Source organism: Geotrypetes seraphini, chromosome 1, assembly GCF_902459505.1.
Source record: "Geotrypetes seraphini chromosome 1, aGeoSer1.1, whole genome shotgun sequence".
NCBI lineage: Eukaryota > Metazoa > Chordata > Amphibia > Gymnophiona > Dermophiidae > Geotrypetes > Geotrypetes seraphini.
In genome coordinates, this window is record NC_047084.1 from 467,663,831 (window position 1) to 467,688,217 (window position 24,387).

Consider the following 24,387-nt stretch of genomic DNA (forward strand, 5'->3'; position numbering starts at 1 on the left):
CCTAAACAAATTCCAACAGCCCTACCAAGGGAGATGGGTACAGATCACTCAACACCTGCTGGAGACTGAAAGAAGACTGAGGGAAATAGAGAGGAGGGGCTAGGATATACTGTCCCAAAGTTTTGTTTTCAGTCTCCACCTGCTGGTCATGATTAGATATATACCCATTCGTAAAGTTAACCTCTACTGGTCTGGAGAGTGCTAAAGAAATCCGTATTCCCGAATATTGGGGGAGTACGGTACTGACTGAATAACTTGCCCAGAGGGGCAAAAATCATTGTAATTCACCCAAATTTACAAAAACCACAAAAGAAAACCTTAATGCTTTTAAGTCCAGAAATGAAGCACAAAAAAGCATAGTTATTGTTACTCACCTGAAGCAGGCATATATTCTCACATGTAGGTGATGTCATCCACGAAACCTGTCACGGACAGTTTAAAAGCGTACTGCTACTTTAGAACTTTAAGACCACCCATACTGCACGTATACTGGTGCCTTCCTGCCCAATGTTGACTCGTATGACCATCAGATCAGTAATAAAGTTAAGAAGTCAACTAGGGAAGGTGAGAGGGTTGTGAGAATATATGCCTGCTGTCTTCAGAGAACACCTGCTACAGGTCAGGACCTATGCTTTCTCTGAGGACAAGCAGGCATTATATTCTCACATGTGGGACTCTCAAGCTGCCAGGATCAATGCCTACGAGAAGAAGGTATTGATAAATACCATGAGCCTGGCAAAACCGAAAGGGTTAGAGGTAAGTTTGCTTCTAAATTGAGAATAATTTTGTATAACTGCTTAGTCGAATCGATTATTCTGCCCGGAATGATTCTCCAAACAATAGTGGGATATGAAGGTATGAACTGAGAACCAAGTGACTGCTTTACAGATATCCACTATGGGATTGTAACACAGATGGGCTACTGAAGTTGCCATTACTCGAACTTTATGTGCAGTGAAATAGCCTTCAAGAATCAGCCCTGCTCAAGCATAGCAAAAGGAGATACAGTTTGCCAGCCATGTGGAGATGGTTCTCTTGGTGACAGGAACTCTAAGACTGTTTGGATCGAATAAAAGGAACCGCTGAGTGGAAGTTCTGTGAGGTTTGGTTTGATCCAAGTACTAAGCAAGAGCACATTTACAGTCCAATGTGTGGCGTGCTCTTCACCAGGGTGAAAATCTGGTGTTGAAAAGAAGATGGGGAGAACTACAGACTGGTTCAGACGAAATTCCGAGACGACCTTCAGTAGAAACTTTGGATGAGTACAAAGAACCACCCCTATCATGGTAAAATGTTGCATAAGATGGATCTGACACAAGTGCTTGAAGTTCACTGACCAGGCATGCAGAAGAAATGAGGAAGTCTAATGTCCAAGTGAGATGCTTGAGAGATAAGTCAAGCATAATTCAAATGGAGAATTCATTAGAATGGTTTAAATGGAGGCTTCATTAGAGTGGAAACATTAAGGACCCAAGTAACTGGATTGAGAGGTGGTTTGGTATGATAAAGGCCTTTCATGAATTTGGAAACCAAGGGATGTATAGATAATGGCTTTATATCCAGTGGAGTATGAAAAGCACTAAGATGAACTTTGACTGAAGTAGTTTTGAGACCTTAATTGGGAAGGTGTAGGAGATAGTCTAGAACCAATGGAAGAAGACAAGTGATCAGATCTAATGAATGGAGATTACACAAGATTGATGCAAGTCCACTTAAAACAATAGCAGCGCTGTGTAGGTGGTTTTCTAGAAGCTTCAACTATGGCTGACACTGGTGTAGATAATGCAAAAGCCTCTACTTGGTGGGAGAGAGATACCATGCTGTGAGTGCTAACGAATGTATATTGGGATGAAGGAGAGAACCCTCATTCTGTATCAGCAAGGTTGGAAAGATATGAAGTGTTCCTGTACAATGAGTTGTATAAGGAGAGGGAACCATGGTTGCCGTGGTGTATGAGAATCATAGTGGTGTATGAGAATCATAGTGGCTTGTTCTTAGTGAAGTTTGAGTAGTCTTCCCAATTAGAGGAATTGGAAAGAAAGCATAAATAAACTTGCCCAGTCAGTCAAATAAGAAGACTGGGAGTATAGAGTTTGGAACAGAAAAGTAGAAGTTTGTGGTTGTGAGGGCAAGCAAAAAGGTCCACTTCCGGTGTTCTCCAATCCTTAAATATCTGAGTGACCATTCATGAGGTTGTAGAAGTCTGCTCAACTCTTCTGCTAATGTTTTGTTTCCCTTATAAACTGCTTTTATAAAATGTTGTGAGGAATTGCCAAGATCAAATCTGAATTGCTTCTTAGTAAAATGGGTGTGACCCCCATGCCTCCTTGTTTGTTCACATTGTACATGGCCATCTGGTTGTCTGTTTGAATGAGCACTACTTGATTGAGGAGATGATCTTGGAATGTGCAGAGAGTATTTTGGATTGTATTAAGTTCCAGGAGATTGATGTGCAGTTTTCTTGAAAGAAGTTCACCTGCCTTGAGTATGGAGGCCGTAAAGGTGAGATCCCCAACTGAGCATGGAAGCATCCATTGTTAATATTTTTTGATGTGGAAGAGTGTGGAAAAGAAGGCCCCTGGAAAGATTGGCTGGTATCAAACGGTCAGATGTCACCTGTAACTGTTGGGTTAGTGATCTGGTGGCTTGAGACCATTGGGTCGAGAGTGTTCACTGAGGTTCTGAGATGTAGACGGTTAAAAGGAGTCACGTGAACTGTAGATGCCATGCGGCCTAGAAGATGTATCATTTGGCATGCAGTGATGGATTGGAGAGGAGACCATCTGGCAGATCTGAATCAGAGTGTCAAGCCTCTGTTGTGGTAAAAAGACTTGAGCCTGGGTTGTGTTTAAGAGAGCCCCAATGAACTCTAAGGTTTGAGTGGGTTGAAGATGGATTTCTGGTAGTCGACTGCAAAACCCAGAAGTTCCAATAGATGAATCGTTGAATTGATGGTCTGGTAAGCTTGTTGCGGTGATGGGGTCTTGATTAACCAGTCATCTAGATAAGAGAGCACATGAAAACTGCATGAGTGGAGGGTCGCAGCTACCACCACTTAGCATTTTGTGAACACTCTGGGTGTTGATGCTAGTCCAAATGGTAGCACTTTGTACTGGAAGTGGTGTGTTCCCACTTGAAAGCGAAGGTATTTCATGTGGACAGGTAGGATGAAAATATGGGCGAAGGCATCCCTGAAATCCAGAAAGCAGAGCCAGTTCTTTTCTAACAGTGGTAGTAGGGTTCCCAAAGAGATCAAGTAAAACTTCTCCTTCACTAAGTATTTGTTGAGGGCATGGAGGTCAATTGGATGGAGATCTCTGGCCTTTTCAGTTATCATAAAGTATTTGGAGTAGAACCCTTGGCCCCTCTTTCCCAGGGAATCTTGTTCTATGGCACTGAACTGGAGGAGAACAGAGTTCTTGGTGAAGGAGGGTCTTCTGATGGGAGTTGAAAAGAGACTCTTTTGGAGGATGGTTTGGAGGTTTCCTCTGTAGATGAAATGCATAGCTCTAGCTCACCACCTAAAGGACCCAGTGATCTGTTATAAGGATCCAATGATGATAAAAGTGGTTGGGTCAACCACCTATGTCATAAGAACATAAGAATTTACATACTGGGACAGACTGAAGGTCCATTAAGCCCAGTATCCTGTTTCCAACAGTGGCCAACCCAGGTCCCAAGCAGAAAAACAGATTTTATGCTACTTATCCTAGGAATAAGTAGTGGATTTCCCCAAGCCATCTAAATAATGGCCTATGGATTTCTCTTTTAGGAAATTATTGAAGCCTTTTTTAAACCCCACAGATTTCACCACATTCTCTGGCAACGAACTCCAGAGTTTAATTACACGTTGTGTGAAGAAATATTTTCTCCAGTTTGTTTTAAATCTACTACTTAGTAGCTTCATCGCTTGCCCCCTAGTCCTAGTATTTTTGAAAAAAGAGTGAACATGCGATTCACATCTACCCTTTCCACTCTACTCAGTATTTTATAGACCTCTATATCATCACTCTTGAGCCATCTCTTTTCCAAGCTGAAGAGCCTTAGCTGCTTTAGCCTTTCCTCATGGAGCAGCTTGTTAGAGAACCGACGAGAGGAAATGCCACTCTGGATCTAATCCTAAATGGGCTAAGGGGACCTGAAAAGGAAGTGGAAGTAGTGGGACTGTTGGAAAACAGCGATCATAATATGATCAAGTTCAAAGTGGAGGTAGGAATACCGAAAGGAAAGAGAACCATAGCGACAACTTTTAAATTTAGGAAAGGAAACTACGAAGCAATGAGGGGAATGGTAAGGAAGAAACTTAGGAACACTTCCAAAAAAATGGCAAATGGTAGAGCATGCCTGGTCTTTTTTCAAGGACACGGTGAGCAAGGCACAAAATCTGTATATCCCCAGATTCAGAAAGGGGTGCAAAAAGAGTCGAACGTGGATAACTAAAATAGTGAAGGAAGCGATAGGCAATATGAAAAATTCATTCAGAAAATGGAAAAAGGACAAAACTGAGGGAAACTGGAAAGAGCACAGGAAGTATCAAAAAGATTCCGTGGCTCGCAATTTTCCGAAGTAATCGTTCATGCGGTACCTTGTCAAACACTTTCTTAGCCGCCACCGCTGCACATTGCGCTGAGGGTTTCAACATATTCTCAACAATGACACCTAGATCCTTTTCTTGGGCAGTGACTCCTAGCATAGAACCCAGCATCACGTAGCTATAGTTCGGGTTCTTCTTTCCCACATGCCTCACTTTGCACTTGCACATATTAAACCTCACACACCTCTACCCATCCACACACACACAAATCCTCCCCCACTCTCTCGGTTCTTGGCTCTGTCTGCTCTCTTCCCGATCTGAGAGAGATTTGCCTGCACTGCCTTCTTGGTATGCAAATCTCTCTCTTGCATGTTCATTGTGGATATCCTGAAAACCTGGCCTGCCAGTAGATCTCAAGGACCGGACTTGGGCAGCCCTGCTCTACACACACAGAAGCAGCTCTTTTACAAAATATCTTTCTGTACAATAGTAACAAGCATGTGTATGGTGCATCTTTTAAGCATAACCAAAACAATGAAAACTGCAGGAAAAAGTTTATTATAACAATAGATAAAATGCGGTTAAAAACATCACCTAACAAGTGGACCCAACACAGTCCATGTTTCGGAAAACATGCCTTCATCAGGGGTCCCAAATGAAGAAAGAATGAGTTAAAACCGCAAACAAGATATTGTTTGTTTTTAGGTGATGTTTTTAACCGCATTTTATCTATTGTTATAATAAACTTTGCCTGCATCATTGTACTCTCGTCTGCAGTTTTCTTTGTTTTGGTTTTGCCTTCGTACTCCTGACTGCAGACCCTTGTTGGTTCTCTCCTTTGTTGTTTGCATCTTCTAAGCATTGCACCTCTATAATAATAATAATAATAATAATCCTATTCCTATAAAATATACTTTTTATGCAACCACGTTTGATTATTATTGTCATTAATTTACTTCTTGCTGCACCACTTTTGAGGGAATTGAACCCAGGACCTCTCAGCACACCCACAAAAGAATACACAAAAAACACACATTCAAACACAAAAGATTACAGTAATCAGTAAAATATAACTAACTACACCCCACAATATATATATATTGTTGCAATATTATTACCTGAGAAGATTGCAACAGCAACTAACATATGACTTAGGCTAATTACCACACTCCCATAAATAACCTTTCCTTTGCAAGCCAAAGGAATTACTATCTAATCCCTGGAACTGTAGAGAATTTCTCCTCTCACCCCTGTATCAATTGAGATCAGCAATGGATGTTGTGGAGATAAGAACACACATAAGAACATAAGAAATGCCTTCGCCAGATCAGATCTAGGTCCATCTAGTCCGGCGATCCGCACACGCGGAGGCCCATTTAGGTACTCCTTTATGGAGACCTGGATTTCATAATGATAGCAATTCATAAGGATAAGCATAATGATAGCATAAGGATTCATAATGATAGCAATTTCATAAGGATAAGCAATTCATAAGGATTTCAATATGATTAGCAAGAAGGTATGCATCCAACTTGCATTTGAAACCCAGAACAGAAGTTTCCATCACAACCTCCTCCGGGAGAGCATTCCATGCTCCCACCACTCGCTGTGCAAAACAGAACTTTCCGACATTAGTCCTGAACCTGCTACCACTCAGTTTCAGGCTATGACCGTGTCACATCCGAAAACGTTAGTAATGATGTTTCCTGGTCTATTTTGTCAAATCCTTTTAATATTTTAAAAGTCTCTATCATATCCCCTCGGAGTCTTCTCTTTTCAAGGGTGAACAGTCCCAGTTTTCCAAGGCGTTCTTATGATCCTCTTCTGACTATAAGCTTCAGCGAGCCTCACAGTTCAGAATGGTAAGATCCAGAATCCCAGCACTGCTCCAGTGGAAGGTATTTCAGACAGATTTTAAAAAGCCATAGGGCACTCAGTTGCCAATTCTTCATGGAAAAAGACTGCAGTCCAGAGACAAAGTTCATTAGTATCCACAGAAAAGTCTCACCCCATCAGCTGATGGGAATGCATGACTATCAGGACGATTTTTTTTCTCTTATTTGCTTCATTTCTCCTCTAAATAAACAAGACAACTCTCCAAGTTCAGACTCAAACTCCTCCAAGTCCAAACCAGACTGAGTCCAGTTTGCGCAGTTTCTCTCTCGCCATGCACAAGTGACACACAGAGACCAAACAAGACCTGTCAAGAAGGGTTGTTGTTGGACACACAGACTAGTAAATAGGCTCCTTGGTCAGACAACATGTCTTGCCAATATGATAAGAGCACAAGACATAGTTTATGATGTTACCTGAAAAGTTCTCTCCTACACATCTGCACACAGCAAGAGGGGCCCAGTGCTGGTAAACGACCTTGGCTGTGAACACGCACATCTTGTATACAAGTCCTAATGCTTCTGGAGAGAGAAGATGGTTCACGGCCTGAATTAGGCCTCAAGCCTCCAAAAAGTAAAGTAGGGATACCCCTACAGGTCTGTACCTGAGATGGTCCCGTGGTATTGAGTGCACTGCTTGAAGCCACCAGGTGCCTTGGAAATTAATGGAAAAATCGCCAAAACAAGGTCAAAGAACTCTTATGGTCCAGGGGAGGTCAAGTAGATGGAATATGGAAAAAACATTGGCGCTCCAAGCCTGAAAACAGGCTGAAAAGAGCCCAATGACTGAGGCACCCAACATTCCCTCTTCTGCTCAGATCTTCCTAATTTTTGATGTTCATGTTTAAGCAATGCAAGTTTAAACAATTTCTAAAAACTGAGAACACATACCCTAGTGGCCATATTTAAAGGGAACCATCATGAAAAGTATCGATTGCTCAGGTATCTTTTCTTCCAATTCTGAGAAACCTGAGAGTGAAAGTACAGTGTTCCCCCGGTCGTTCGCAGTCGGCGGTTTGCGGTCCCGATCATTCACCAAAATTGGGAAAAAATTCAAAATACTTAAAACTGAATTAAGGAGAAAGAAAAGAAACAAAAATATGAGAAAATGAAAAAGTGAAAGCACAAAAACATACAATAATTTGATGCACTTAGAGAGAGAGACCCTAAATCAGCTTCTTAGCTCTGTGGAAAACTGAGAGTCCTGCAAACTGACCTCAGGCGGGAAGGCATCAGCATATGTGGTCTTAACGTTTCAAAGTGACAGTACACTTTTCGACTGTCCGTGCCGGGTTCTGTGGACGACGTCACCCATATGTGAGAATACAGTCCAAAGTAAAATCTTTATTAAAAATACCACATGTGGTCACATTTCACTTACACAGGCTGAATCAGGGATCACAGAATAGCCTAATTCAAAACAAAGACACAGTATCTTCTTTGGAAATCAAATCTCTCCAAAGCACTGATAGACTAAAGTTCTTGTGTAGTCTGCACAGCATTAAAGTTCAAAGTTAGATGCAACCTATTTAAGCAAAACATGGCCATTGTTAGTGTTTTTAATGACAATTTTACCCCAAGGCATTTTATACACCATCTCCATGGCATTTCCCTGGCATTTCAATACAAATGAGGCAACATTCTGTTGTCTTAACACTTTTCCAAGGAAAATAGCCTAAAATTCCATCTACAAGTGACACAATGGGGATACTCTAAGATGAGTCATAAACTAGTATTTATGCCAGGCACATATCTAGGGCCTAGAATAAAGCAGAAAACTCACCTCAATTTGCCTCTCAGAAACAGCAGACACACTACTGTCATCAAAGTAACACCACTGACCAGTATCTTTGTTCCTTGCGAACGTTGTATCTAGAGGCAGAAACAGGACACAATCATTGGTATTTGTGTGCCCATCTGGTACCTTATCATTCCTGCCAATGATGTAATCAATCGTATTAACTTGCGACAGAAATAAATGAGATGGCTAGTAAAGACTTAGAGAAGAGCTGAGACTGGTGGAACCTATAGCATCTGTTGCAATACTGCAGGCCCTTCTTGATATCCAGTTTTCTCCTTACTTACCCCACTACTACTGATCTCATGTGTTACTATTCTCATGCCTTTCCAATTTCACTGTCCTATTTCCATACCACCTTTACTGGAAGTGATATTGCCTGCAGCTTTTTATACACTGAATTCTTCTTAGGAGTGAATGCAGAAACTGCTTGATTGATATTAACAGTGATCAGCAAGACTACTTTTCTATGAAGGAAGACTTATCTTACTCCTGTCTACTACCTTCCTTCAACCTCATCCCATGAAAAAGGTTTTCACTAGGGCTTACTTTATACCATAGAAAAGCTTGCCTCTTTTACAATAGTTGTATCTGAGACAAGTGATTAAAAGAACATAAGAAACGCCAAGTCGGGTTAGCCCAAGGTCCATCAAGCCAGCATCCTGTCTGCCAGGCACTGTTTGGATTGCAGTGCCTGGCAGATACCAAAAGTAGATCTAGTTCTCATTACTCATTTTCAGTGATAAGTGATGGCTCTCTTAAGTCTACCTTGCCAATAATTTTATGGACTTTTCCTCTAGGAGCTTGTTGTCCTAACTTCTTTTGAATCCTATGTTAGCTGCCTTGACCACATCCTCCAGCAACAGATTCCACAGCTTAGTAATGTGTAGTGTGAAAAAATACTTTCTATGATTCGTTTTATATCTTCCAATCATTAGTTTCAGTCATTGCTGGTTATTGTCCTACTGTCTGAGAGGTTAAAAACAACCATTCCATATTTTACTGACCTACCCCATTCAAGATTGTATACACTTCTATCACAGGCCCTCTGAATCATTTGTTTTCCAAGCTGACGAGCCCTAATCTATTTAGCTTCTCAAAGGGATGGAACACCTCCCTTATAAAAAGAGGACCAAAGTTCAGAGAAAAAAAAACCATGACAGGAAAAAAAAATGGAAGAAAGTAGGACTGAACAAATGACTTCAAAAATAGGAAGAGACCATCCAGGGTAGAAGTTTGTAAATTTATTGAACAAGTCCTCAAAATAGATATGTACCAGAGACCCAACATGACATTGTTTTGACACAAATGCACCTGTCTTAGGGTTCAAAAAACATTAAAAGAAAATGAATATATACAAAAATTCTTGTAATATACAAAGATAAAATGAAATAAATATGCAGTTAATATTAAAAATTAATTATATTAAAACACAAAATGGGCAAAAAAATTATATAGTTAAATCAATACTAAAAACTAAGTAAGATAGCAGTTATTACTTCTGGTTATAATAACTAAAAGCTCCAACAATCCATATTGAAAGTATAAAAAAATTTGGCATAGTCATAGTAAAGTAATGTTTCAAAAAGTTACCTCAGAAAAGATATTAAAAACTGACCTGCATCAAGAATAATGAGCAACGAAAACAAATCAGTGTATAAATATAATCTATCTATAAATAAAATGCATAATTATAAACTGTAGATAAAAGACAAAATTATATATAAACTTCTGTGTAAAAGGATATCAAAACTAAGGCTCTCTTTTACTAAGCTGTGGTAAAGTTTTCTGCTGCGGCCCGTAGCATTAAATGCTCTGAAGCTCATTGGAATTCCATGAGCATCAGAGCATTTAGTGCTCCAGGCTGCAGTACAAACCTCTACTGTGGTTTAGTAAAGGGGGGGGGGGAAGAGAGGCCAAGTAACAAATAAACATCAGAGCCAAATGAAAACAGAACTAAGATCTATGAATCTTGGAAAAATAAATGAAAAGTCCCTTATAAAGTCACATAGTGATAACGCATGAAGGACATAAAAAGTTGTACCTTGTAATACTAAAGCTACCATCTCAGGACATATTCATTTCATGTGAAGTGAAACATGGTAATAGATATATCAATATGATATTGTGTTGAAATGTGTTGCCGACAGGACTAAACATGATTATAAAAATGTTTTTTTTTTTAAAAAAGAAAAAATCTGTCTCTTGAGATATACAGAATAAGGGCTCCTTTTATATGATTTTGGCAATAATGATTGAGAATGTCAAGTGATTTGTACGAATATTGATTGAATATTGTATACTTGTTGAAAGATATGAAAATGAATAAAGATTAAAAAAAAAAAAAAAAAGAATAAGGGCTCCTTTTATCAAGCCGTGCTAGCAGGGTTAACGTGCTCAACTTTTCATCATGTGCTAACCCCTGCGCTGGCCAAAAACAACCGCCTGCTCAAGAGGAGGCGGTAGCGGCTAGCACGGCTGGCGGATTAGTGTGTGCTATTACGTGCGTTAAACCGCTAGCGCGGCTTGATAAAAGGAGCCCTAAATCTTCCTGGAGATAAATAAAAAAATAACTACACAATACTCTTAAAGAACTAACTTTGCTATAAAGAGAGGGGCCGACATTGCTATTAAGCTGCATTATAATAATAATAAAAAAATGTTGCTGCCAAATGAAAATATACAATAAATAGAATGAAAATGTAAAATGGTAAAACAAACAAACAAAAAAAAATGAAGCCTCACCTCTAAGTAACATCCAGTAAAAATCGCTAGCAGAAAGTGAAAACATACCTACGCATGCATGTGGTTAAAAAAACCCAAACATGAAATGTTGCCTCATTGTTAACGCAGGATGCTGATGACTTTTCAATTGAGCACTTCTATCAATTTTTGTACACAAAGCTGTTTCCACAATAAGAAAACATTTCATATTTAATCCCGTGCATGCATCTGCATTTTTTCACATTCCCCCTGTGATTTTTACCAGCTGTTACTCTTTTTTGTGTTTTATCATTTTACTTTTTTTTTTTTTAAATTACAGTCCCTTATCCTTGCATTTTTTTTTACTTATATGTTTTAATTTGAAGGTAACCTTTTTATATTGAAGCTCAATAGAAATGTCAGCCCCTCTCTTTATAGCAACAACAACTCTTTAGGTGTGCTTTTGCGATTGTGCTGTATGTTTACTACTCATCTCCAGGAAGATTTATTCCATATAACTCCCGAGACAGATATTTTGGTTTATACTGTCCAGTATATACAAGCATTCTTTTAAAATGTTTTTATAATCATGTCCCAGTCTTGTCATCAGCAACATATTTCGATGCAACAAGCACAAGCAACATCAACGCAGGTGCCATAAGGAGGTAAAAGGGGCCAAAAGAGTCTACGAGGAAAAAATAGCCAAGGAGGCGAAGAACTTCAAGCTGTTCTTTCAATATATTAAGGGGAAACGATCCGCGAAGGAAGCGGTGGGATCTTTGGATGACCATGGAATAAAGGGAGCACTAAAGTAGGACAAAGCAATCGCCGACAAACTGAACACATTTTTTGCATCTGTATTTACTGAAGATTTACATAGCATACCCATCAGGTTATATGCTGGAAACAAAGACGGAAAGCTGACAGGATTGACGGTCAGTCAAGAGGAGGTGTGTAGACAGATTGATAGGCTTAAGAGTGATAAATCCCCAGGACCGGATGGCATCCATCCGAGGGTCATCAAGGAACTGAAAGGGAAAATAGCTGAACTGCTTCAACTAATAGACAATCTGTTGATCAAATCGGGCAAGATTCCGGAAAACTGGAAGGTGCTGATCTTCAAGAAAGGTTCGAGGGGAGATCCCGGAAACTACAGACTGGTGAGTCTGACCTTGGTACCGGGAAAGATGGTAGAGTCGCTGATAAAGGACCACATCATTGACGGACACGGGCTGATGAGGACTAGTCAGCACGGTTTTAGCAAAAGCAGATCGTGTTTGACAAACTTGCTGCACTTCTTTGAGGGAGTAAACAGACAGATAGACATGGGCGACATTGTATATCTGGATTTTCAGAAGGCGTTTGACAAGATTCCGCATGAACGACTACTTCGGAAAATTGCAAGCCATGGGATCGAGGGTGAAATACTCATGTGGATTAAAAACTGGCTGGAGCAAAGTAAACAGAGAATGGGGGTAAATGGACAATACTCGGACTGGAAGAGCGTCACCAGTGGGTTGCCGCAGGGCTCAGTGCTTGGACCCATGCTCTTCAACATCTTTATAAATGATCTGGACATTGGTATAATGAGTGAGGTGATTAAATTTGCAGACAATACGAAGTTGTTCAGAGTAGTGAAGACACAGGGGGATTGCAAAGATCTGCAAAGTGACATAATCAGACTCGAGGAATGGGCACCGACATGGCAGATGAGGTTCAACGTGGATAAGTGTAAAGTGATGCATGTAGGTAACAAAAAAACTCATGCATAAATATAGGATGTCCGGGGTGGTACTTGTAGAGACCTCCCAGGAAAGAGACTTGAGAATTATGATCGACAAGTCGATAAAGCTGTCTATGCAATGTGTGGCGGCGGCGGCGAAAAGGGCGAACACAATGCTAAAGAAGGGGATCACGAACAGATTGGAGAAGGTTATCATTCTGCTGTACCGGGCCATGGTGCACCCTCACCTGGAGTACTGCGTCCAGCACTGGTCGCCATACATGAAGAAGGACACGGTACTACTTGATAGGGTCTAGAGAAGAGCGACTAAGATGGTTAAGGGGCTGGAGAAGTACAGTGAAAGATTAGAGAAACTGGGCCTTTTCTCCCTCGAACAGAGGGGTTTGAGAGGGGACATGATCGAAACATTCAAGGTACTGAAGGGAATAGACTTAGTAGATAAGGACAGGTTGTCCACCCTCTCCAAGGTAGGGAGAACGAGAGGGCACTCTAAAATTGAAAGGAGATAGATTCCGTATGAACGTACGGAAGTTCTTCTTCACCCAGAGAGTGGAAGAAAACTGGAACGCTCTTCCGGAGTCTGTCATAGGGGAAAACACCCTCTAGGGATTCAAAACAAAGTTAGACAAATTCCTGCTGAACAAGAACATACTCAGGTAGGGCTAGTCTCAGTTAGGATGCTGGTCTTTGACCAGAGGGCCGCTGCGTGAGCAGACTGCTGGGCACGATGGACCACTGGTTTGACCTAGCAGCGGCAATTCTTATGTTCTTATATCAGTATATCTTTTACCCAGTTTCTCTTCACATCAAATGAATATGTCCTGAGATGGTAGCTTTAGTATTATGAGGTACTACTTTTTATATTCTTCCCACATTATCACTATATGACTTTATAAGAGGCTTTTATTTTTTCAAGATTCATAAGTCTCTTAGGGGGCCTTTTACTAAGGTGTGCTAGCTGATTTAGCGCGCGCTAAGTGTTAACATACCCATTATATTCTATGTACGCATTAGCATTTAGCGCGTGCTAAATCAGCTAGCGCGCCTTATTAAAAGACCCCCTTAGTTTCATCTTCATTTGGCTCTGATGTTTTATTCATTACTTAGTTTTGATATCTTTTTACACAGATATTTATACATAATTTTATATTTTATCTTCAATTTTATTTATTTACAGATAGCATATTTATACACTGTACGTTATTCACCAGCTTGACTTGTTTTTGCTGCTCATCATTTTGAAGCAGGTCAGTTTTTTATATCTTTGTGGTGCGTTTTTGAAATATTATGCTTTATTGTACTATGATTATGCCAAAATTTTGAATGTTTTCTTTTCATTTTCAATGTACATTGTTGGAACTTAGCTATTACTTCTGGTTAAAATTATGCTCGGGATGTGGTAAACACATACAGTATAATCTTATTTATCTCTGCTATGTTGGATTTTAGTACTGATTTAATTATTCTCTACAAACCTTCGACCCACACGGAGAATTTCTCTATTCTCTTTTCTTATGCTAAAAGGATGTACCGTAAAAAGATTCCTGGACAAAACCTTAGCTTACCAGGCTAGTGTATAGAGCAAAATCTTAAGTGCCCTATTTATGAATTCACTGTCTTTATCAAACATTTAGGAAATCTGTGAAATTTTATTTGTATGACAAATTTGCTTGAGAAACCTTTTTTTTGTGAATTCTTCCCCATACCAAATATTTAAGGAAACCTGTAAAATCTCTTTTGTATGACTAAAGAAACCCAACTATGCTAGTTATATTATTCCATTTGTATTTCATCTGCGTCTGGCAGATTCTCTTTATTGTAAACAGCTCTGAACTGTTAAGGTATAGCAGGTTATAAATAAATAATAATTATTATTATATCTATAATAATAAAACCCTAGCCGCGCATGCGCAGTAGAGAAACCGCAGAGCAGGGAAGCATTTCAGCGCAGTGGCAGCAGTCATAACCCACCAACCCCCCATTCCTTACCCAAAGCAGCAGTGGCAGCGCTGTAAACAGGCTGTTCGTGGCAAGCCCTGCCACATCACTTCGGATGTGGTAGAGGAAAGGCCCTGTTGGGGCTAGCCGCGAACAGCCTGTTTACAGCACTGCCACGGCTGCTTTGGGTAATGAATGGGGGGTTGGTGGGTCAGGACTACTGCAGCTGCTACTGCTTTGGGCACAGAGGGAGGGAGGAGGGGTTGGTAGGTCAGGACCACTGCTGCCGCCTCAGGCAAGTAATGGGAGTCCAGGAGGGCAGACCTGTGGGAGCGGTAGATCAGGTGTGTGTGTGGAGGGTCCATAGGGTGAAGGGCTGGGGAGGGGCAGCCTGCCCAAAGATTCAGTCCAGTGGCCAGGGAGGAGGTAGGTGGGGGGAGGGGGATGAGGTTTGAATTGGTGCATGCTCTGGTGTTGGGGTGCAGTTGGATGAAGAGGGTTAAAGTAATGGGGAGGGAGAGAGTTGCGGTATGGTGGGGAGGGGCAGGGGAGAGACGAGAGAGAAATTGGTCCTGGGGTGGGGTACAAGAGAAAGGGTAAAAAAGGAAGAGAAGGTGGGTGGGGTGGAATATAGGGACAGGAAGAATGGCCTTGAAGGCAATGGAAGGAAGGATAGATAGGAATAGAGCTGAGATTGAAAGGGTGATAAATGCAGTGGAGGATCAATGATGGCCAAAAGGGTACAGAGGACTAAGGAAATGGTGATGGATAGCGTCGGGAACCAATAGAAGAAAGACAAACAGGGGGCAGGGAGACAGAAAGAAAGAAAGACGGGGGCAGGGAGACAGAAAGAAAGAAAGAAAGACGGGGGCAGGGAGACCGAAAGAAAGAAAGACAGGGGCAGGGAGAGACACAGAAAGACGGGGCAAGGAGAAAGTCAGAAAGAAAGAATGACGGGGCAGGGAGAGAAACAGAAAGAAAGAAAGAAATTCTACACATCTATTCTAGCACCCATTAATGTAACGGGCTTAAACACTAGTATATATATATTTTTAGGGCTGCACATTTAACACGTTAATGCTATTAACACATTTTTAACACATTGAAACACAGCCCCCCTTGCCTTCTTAGCGCTGCCTGGCTCCAGTTGTTGCGTGCAGCCGACAGTCTCTTCATTCCCTTCTACACCAGAACAGGAAGTTAAATCAGCTGCCTTCGTATAACAGGGACTGAAGAGACAGTAAGAGATTGTAGCTGGTTAGCTTGCCAGCAGGCTATAAAAGGTGAGAGACAGAGACCCAAGCCTACCCCGGGAGGAAAGAGAAAAATAACCAGTCCAACCCCACCCCACAGGGGAGGGAGAGAGGGAGGAAGGAGGAAGAGAGAGATGCCTGACCATGGGGGCAGGAAAGGAGGGAGGAGGAGGAAGATAACTGAATGGAGGGAGGAAATGAGGGAGGGAGGAAGATACCTTATCGGGGGGGGGGGGAGGGAGGTAGGAAAGGATGCAGAGAAAGACCTGACCACACCACGGGGAGAGGGAGGAAGAGAGAGACCGAGACCCCATCCGACTCCACAATGGAAGGATGGAGAGATATCTGACCATGGAGGGAGGGAAGGAGAGAGAGGAGAGACCCAACTATTGGGGGGGAGGAGGAAGGAAGGAGAGAGAGAGAGACCCAACCATGGAGGGAGGGAGGGAGGGAGGGAGGGAGGAAAGAGAGATATCTGACCATGGGGGGAGCACAGGAAGATTTTCTGAGAGAACTAGGTGTAGACAAAGGGAGTAGGGTGATGTTTGAGAGGACCAGATTCTGGAAATAGGGATGGAAAAAGCAAGAGAGATGGTGACAGAGGGGAAGAGAGAAATGGTGAGCATGGGGTGATGGGGAAAGCGAGGGCACCCATGAAAAGGAAAGGAAATAAAGGGAAGGGGCAGGAGATGATGGTGTCTATGAATGGCAGGGAAGGCAAGAAAAGAGATGGAAAATAGAGAGATTTGAAAAGGAAGAAATGGAAAAATTGATTGCAAAAGTTGGATATAGGCAGGAAGTAAAGAGGAGAAAATGTACCAATGTATATATTGCACTATGTGAGGGGGCACTTTATGCAATCAATCGCACAATTAAAAATTATAATTACGATTAACATGTAATTAAAATTTTAAATTAATGTACATCTCTAATTTTTTTCCTTTTTTGTGTTTTAATATAATTAGTTTTATATTTTATTAACTGCATATTTATTTCATTTTATCTTAGTTTGTATATTGCAATTTATTTTAAGCATTTATCATCTTTTAATATTTTTTATTGTTTTTTATAGAATGTTTTAACCTGAGGCAGGCATATTTTCACCAAAACATGGTGTTGTATTGGGTCTCTGGTGCATATCTGTTTTGAGGACTTATACAATAAATTTCCAACTTCTACCCTGAATGATCTCTTCTTATTTTTGATATCCTTTGTTCAGCCCTACACCTCCCTTATAATTATTTTTGCTATTTATCTCTAAACCTTTTTCTAGTTCCACGATATTCTTTTTTGAAATGGGGCTATACAGAGATATGCTATTTACAGTTTTCTTCTCCATTCCTTTCTAAATAACCCCTAGCATTTATTTGCTTTTTTTTGTACCTGCAGAACACTGGGCCAAAAATTTCAATATATTGTCCATTGCACTTATCCATTTTTAACTTTATCTATTAAAGATGCCCAGTTGCCTAGTCTCACAAGATCCTTATGCAAATCCCTGTAATCCATGTGCCATCTGTACATCTGATCACCTCCTAAACAGATTTGTGAATATGTTAAGTGGCACAGTAAAGAATGACATGGGAACAAATTTTTCCCCATCCCTACGGGAACTCATTCTTTTCCTGTCCCTGTCCCATTCCTGCAAGCTTTGTCCTCATCTGCACAAGTCTCAAACACTTTAAAATCATAGGTGTTCCGAGGCTTGTGCAGTTAAGGCTGACCTTACAGGAATGGGGTAGGAAGTGACAAAACTCAAGAGGAAGGGATGGGGAAATTGAGTTCCTGTGGGGACGGGCACAGGTCAGTAAGGACAAATTTGTCCCCGTGTCATTCTCTATGGCACAGGTCAGTCCAAACCTTTTAGGCACTCTGCTATTGTCCCTTTTCCATGTGAGAAAACTGACCATTTTGTCCTACTCTGTCTGTTTCCTATCTTTTTAGCCAGTTTGGAATGCTTTACCAGGCATACTGCGATTTTGTGATGGAAAGATCAATTTTAAGAAAATGTTTAAAATGCAGCTCTTTGTTAATGCTTGCTACTTTTTGTTCTTCCTGTAAGATATAGTACCAACGAATATCTGGGTTTTAACTTTTTACAGTTTTATTGTTGAATTTTTATTGATATGATTTTTGTCTATATCCATGTGACTAAAGGGCGATCAGTATATTATGTGTGTAACCAATATGTTAACCGCATAGTTTTATGCGGTATTTAAATTTGTAAATAAAGGGTACTGTCTCCCATCTCATTATTCTAATTTCTAGAAGCAACTTTCATGACAGTGTATTTGGATTTTCAGAAGGCACTGGTAATCATCTCTCTTCTACCCATGCTTTTATATATTAAAAAAAGCAATTAAAAATAAACTAAAATTGGTAGGCCAAGACTGCCTTTGATAAACCCATGCTTTCTTTTTTGTTGTTGTTCAGCATCCACTTCAGGGTCTTAGCAACCTTTGTAAAAATTGATGTTACACTGGCCCACTCCGGGGTCCTTGGGCACCAGAACCATTTAAAAACGCATTATAATATGCTTTAGTTGCTCTTAAATATCACTCTCAAAGGTGGCTTTTGGTGTGGATATGACCAATTTTCTCCTCAGTGAAGACTAAGGCACAGAATTCATTAACTGCTATTAACTATCCATTTTGAATATCTAATGGATCCTATGATTTCCTCATGGGCTCTTTGTTTTGAATGTACTCTGAAAAGATTTTATTAGTTTGTCTTTAGGGCAAATTTCTTTATAAAGTATCTCTTGTCTGTCTTATTACTGTTTCAAATCTAACTTGCCAGTACTTGTGCACATTCCTATTACAGTATTTTCTTCATTAGGTCTGCTTTCAATTTTCTGAAAGACATCCTTTCGATTTTCATTGCCTTAGTCACTTCAACAAACCATGCTGGTCATTGTTTAGTCACCTTTCAACACTTTTATAATGCACAAAATATATTTTATGTAGGCTTTCAAAATAATCCTTTAAAAAACCTATGCAACTTAAATTTCCTCATTTTATCAAAATGTCCCTTCTTTAAGAGTGTCCTTTTTCCATTTATGACCATCACTCACCTCTTGCACCAGCTCCTGTATACCATAACAAGGCCTAAATCTAAAGTAGATTCCCCTTTCATCAGTTTCAGGATCAGCAACTCCAAGAAGCAGTCAATTATTAGCATTTAGAAAACTTTACTTCCCTACTCCCTAGCATTTCTTGATGGAAAGTTTAACCAGTCAATGTTCAAGTAATTAACTTCCAATATTACTATTACTAAATTAGTTAGCATTTTACTGTCTGTTCATCCTATCTAGGAGAACAACCTTGTGCCTTTTCCTTCATAAATAGGACTTCTCTCCATAATATGTTTAGAATCATGCAGGCCTTCTTCCTGTTGAACTTTAAGCCATGCTTAACATACAAGCTATAATACCAATTTGATCCATTCTATTGTTTTAATGTAATTTGTATCTTGGTATCAAGTGTCCCACTGGTCATCCTATTTCCACAAGGTTACTCAGGTGTCCAACTTTCCATTTATTTCTATACATCCTTCCTCTCTAATTTTCTTTTTTAGACTTCTGGCATTTGCTTACAGACAATTAAAAGTATGTTTGTTTTTATTTACAACATATATACACAGCATAGCAGTTACTAGGGGTAATTTATCTGTCTGTTCTTTATCAATACACACTTTAGCTTTTAGCACAACCTCTCAGTTGGATACTCTGATGTCAGTATTTTGCCAATATCTTTTGAAGGTCTTAATACTTACTTATTGCACTATAGTGAACTTATGTTTCTAATGTTTGGTTTTATACATACGAATATTATTGATGTTTATCGTTTGTCATCTTGCCCCTCACACAGCTGTTTTTGGCAAAACATGGCTATGTTAGGCACTCTTGTCTAAATTCTGGGAGTTCATTTAAGAAAGATTAGGTTCTTACCTTGTTAATCTTCTTCCTTGTAGATGTGTCTAGTGATCCTGAATCATAGGGTTTTGCATCTGAACCTGCAAATTGCTTGCAGAAAACCGTCAATCATCTTTTCAACTCCACCTCCTTTCCTGGGAGCTGCTCCTGCCCCCTCAGTTCATACAAAAACAATCAAGTAGCACTATAACAAAAGACATAACCAGAAGGAGGGAAACAGGGAGAATCCCCGACAATACAATTCTGTTCTGCTTAGTAACAAGCATATCCATTAACTTTAACATTCAAGTAACTGATCAAAACAGACACAAAAACTGTGTGCAACCAGCACTAATCTTATATAGAGCTCATAGCTATTTGCATGTCCTGCTATCATGCTGAGACTTAAACCAGACAACTTTAAACGTTTTCCTTTTTTAATTTATCCTCTCAGGTCATCTGAGTGACAGAGAATTCTTCAAATTCGGACTGATCTTAAAGCGAAGCCGAGGTACAGGGCAAAGCTTCAGGGTCACTAGACATCTACAAGAAAGAAGATTATCAAGGTAAGAACCTAATCTTTCTTTTTAGTACAATGTGTCTACGTGTCCTGAACTGTAGGGATGTACCAAAGCAGTCCCCAGAGTCTAGGGTGGGCTCACTGAGCCTGACTTCAGAATGGAGGACCAGAAAGCAGGGTCTTTCCTGGCTGCTATGTCCACCCTATATACCTAGTAAAGGTTTGGAGAGTAGACCATGTAACTGCTTTACAGATCTCCTTGGGTGAGGCAGCACTAGTCTCTGCCTATGAAGTAGCAACTCTCTGGTGAAGTGAGCTTTCAATGCAATTGGCAGCTGCTTACTGCAGCCCACGTAAATGGAGGAAATGGCCATCTTAATCATAAGAACATAAGAATAGCCATACTGGGTCAGACCAATGGTCCATCAAGCCCAGTAGCCCATTCTCACGGTGGCCAATCCAGGTCACTAGTACCTGGCCAAAACCCAAGGAGTAGCAATATTCCATTCTACCAATCCAGGGCAAGCAGGGGCTTCCCCTCTGTCTTTGTCAATAACAGACTATGGACTTTTCCTTCAGGAACTTGTCCAAACCTTTCTTAAACCAGATACGCTATCCGTTCTTACCACAACCTCTAGCAATGCGTTCCAGAGCTTAACTATTCTCTGAGTGAAAAAAATGTCCTCCTATTGATTTCAAAATTATTTCCCTGTAACTTCGAGTGTCTTTGTAATTGTAATCAATCTAGGAATCGAGACTTTAGATGCTGGCCTCCCTTTCTTGGTATGACTAGTCAGAAAAGGTGATCCAATATGTGAAACTTATTGGTAACCTTGATGTACCCGGACGAGAGCTTGCTTGACATACAGCAAGTGCAACACTCTGCCTTTTTCTTTGATCCCCATAGGTTGGAAAGCGGGCAAACGGACTTCCTGATTAATGCAGAAGGCCAAGACAACTTTCAATAAGGACTAAACCGTTTGTAAGGAGAGCCCTGCTTCTGTAAAGGAACGGCTCCCTGCAGAAAAGATCTTGCAACTCAAAGACTCTTCTTGTTGACATAATCGCCACCAAGAACACCGTCTTGATTGTAAGATCCAGAAGGGAAGCCTCCCGTAAGGATTCATACGGAGGTCCACCGAGACCCTGCAATACAGTGTTACGATTTCAGGAAGGAAAAGCGGGATGCACCAGAGGGCACAACTAAAGAGCTATTTTAATGAACCAGGTAACATCTTGGGAGAGGCCAGGGAGCCTCTGTCTCTCTGCACTTGGAAACAGGAAAGGTCTACTATCTGCACTTTCAATGTTTTGACCGACAGATCATTCTGAAGTCCCTCCTGCAAATATTCAAAGACTATTGAAATTGGAACCCGGAAGGCTCGACATCCTCCACAACGCATCAGCACTGAAAGGACTTCCAGGCCTTAGCATAGGCAGTCACCATTAATGGGTTGTTTTGTTTTTTTTATAGCTCTGAGCAAAGTGGAGACAAATTTGCTCATCAGGGCCACCCACTCAAGAGCCATGCTGTAAGCCCAATGGGTTCCAGATTCTTGATAAGGATGAGCCTTGAATGAGAATGTCCACTTGGACCAGCAGTTTGAATCTTTCATCCCTCTGGAGACTGACTAGGCCGGCATACCACAGCCTGTGGGGCCAATCAGGCGCCACTAAGACTATCAACCCGAGGGGGCGTGTCCGAGCTGCAGACATAACAAGATAACGTCTGAATCTCACTCTCCTCCACTGCTGAGAATTTTGACTGCCAGACTTGCCTTTGCAATTGAAAAGCATTTTATCACTGCTTTATTGAAAGAGGAATATGTCAGCTTCCAAACCATGTAAAATGGATGTTTCTGCCAGCTCATCAACCGGTTTAAAAAGAACCAAACCGGACCCACCGATGCTGGAGAAAATGGCGCCCGAAAAAAAAGCTGCGACCTCCAGTGATGTCATGCTGGATGAGCTTCGGGTCCTCAGAGATCTGACCACTAAACACTTCGAAACTACTAAGGAGTTAAAGGATGACTTGGCTGAGATCAACTCCTCTATCTAATTTTCAGCTCAGGATCTAAAAGCTCGAATCTTGAGCAGATTCCACTGCCCTAGAAATGGTGCAATATCAAGATCTAAATGACAAGCGCATAAAAAACTTGAACAAGACCTAGAAGATTTGGCTAACCGCAGTCGGCAAAACAACGTGCGAATAATCGGCCTAAAAGAAGGAATAGAGGGGATTGATGACTGCTTTCCCCAAAAAAATGGCTGCCTAAAGTTCTCAACCTTGATCTTTCCTGTGACATTGATATAGAGTGCTCTCATCGAGTGCCCTCACACATGCAGCAAAATCAGCCCTTCCCGCGCCCAATTGTAGCCAAGCTCCTTCGCTTCCCACAAGCTCTACAACTTCTCACTGCTGCTAGAAATCACACTGGGATTGTTATCAACGGTAGGAAAATCCTAATTGTACCTGATCTTGCCAAAACCACCTCCAGGAAAAGAAAATAATTTCTCGCCATGAGACCACGGCTGAAATCCATGAACGCACATTTCAGCCTGCAATAACCAGCACGAATGGTTGCCATTATCAATAATGCTACCAAGGTCTTCGATTCTCCTGAGCTCCTGCAGGCCTATTTGGATCAGATCCAGTCCCAGGGGAATGGGAACTTGACTAACTCATCTGCAAATACATGGTCTTGTTTATCTTTAATTACCAGCTCTCTAGATGTAAAACATCTGGTATTTCTATGTTTTAACGTACGAAACAGTTTCCTTTCTCTGTGTTTTTTAAGAGAGTAATTACACTCGTTGCCATTTCAGCTCCAAAGTGTTATCTCTCATACAGCCTGAAGGTTTTTTTTTAAACATGGTATTATAACGTATTTCCTTATTTACTATAGTATATACCCTTCATGCTTTCTACAATCTCCTGCGCTTTTCTTGATACCACTCTTCTGCCTCCCGCTTAGTCTATATTGAATTTTCTTCGTAATATAAATTACAATAATCTACAACTCGTGATTTTAACTATCTAGCTAGCTCTTTATTTATGCGCTTTTTATCCGTCTCACTAAGAAATGAATTATAGTGTCTCTATTATATTATATTTATTTTTGAGGTTTGTATCTCACAAAATAATGGCATCAATATTGGGTTTAAATCAATAATTAGATACCTCTAATATGACTCGATGAAGTTTTAATATGAATCAATTTATTAATTCACTGATTAATTGCAATTCCACAATCTCCATATTTTGGATACCATAGAATGATTGTATTAACTTACCTACATTTATTAGTTGATATGGCATTAATTTAGAAGCCGTACATATAGCACAGTTACTTACCGTAACAGGTGTTATCCAGGGACAGCAGGCATATATTCTCACATGTGGGTGACGTCATCTACGGAGCCCCGGCGCGGACAGCTTTTCAAGCAAACTTGATTGAAGTTTCAAGTTTGCACACTGCACCACGCATGTGCATGCCTTCTCGCCCACTAGAGGGCGCATCCCACCTCGTGGTCCTCAGTTCCATAACTAGCAAGGAAGCCATCCCCGGGGAGGCGGGCGGGTTGTGAGAATATATGCCTGCTGTCCCTGGATAACACCTGTTACGGTAAGTAACTGTGCTTTATCCCAGGACAAGCAGGCATGATATTCTCACATGTGGGTGACCTCCAAGCTAACCAAAACAGGGCAGGTGGGAGGATGGCAATTTAGGAAAACAGATTTTGCAATACTGACTGGCCAAACCGGCCGTCACTCCTGGATAGAGTGTCCAGACAGTAATGAGAGGTGAATGTATGAACCGAAGACCAAGTGGCAGCCTTACATATGTCCTCCATCGGAGTGGATCGGAGAAAAGCTATCGAAGCTGCCATTGCTCGGACCTTGTGACCCGTGACCCGACCCGGGGGAGGAAGGCCAGCCTGAGCGTAGCAAAAGGAAATGCAAGCGGCCAACCAGTTAGACAGAGTGCGCTTGGAAACTGGATGCCCTAATCGATTGGGATCGAAGGACAAAAACAATTGAGGGACCTTCCGATGAGACCTGGTGCGTTGAAGATAATATGCCAACGCCCT

At 40.9% G+C, this 24,387-nt stretch overlaps 1 protein-coding gene across 2 annotated transcripts in view; it reads right to left on the reverse strand.

The window, feature by feature from the left end:
• The window catches only part of USP11 (ubiquitin specific peptidase 11), a 251,180-nt gene that overhangs the window by 8,544 nt on the left and 218,249 nt on the right, over window positions 1-24,387 (reverse strand). For both annotated transcript variants that reach the window (XM_033924282.1, XM_033924292.1), the window contains exon 20: window positions 8,210-8,298. In XM_033924282.1, coding sequence (XP_033780173.1) covers window positions 8,210-8,298 — 89 coding nt within the window. The remainder of the gene's footprint in view (window positions 1-8,209; window positions 8,299-24,387) is intronic.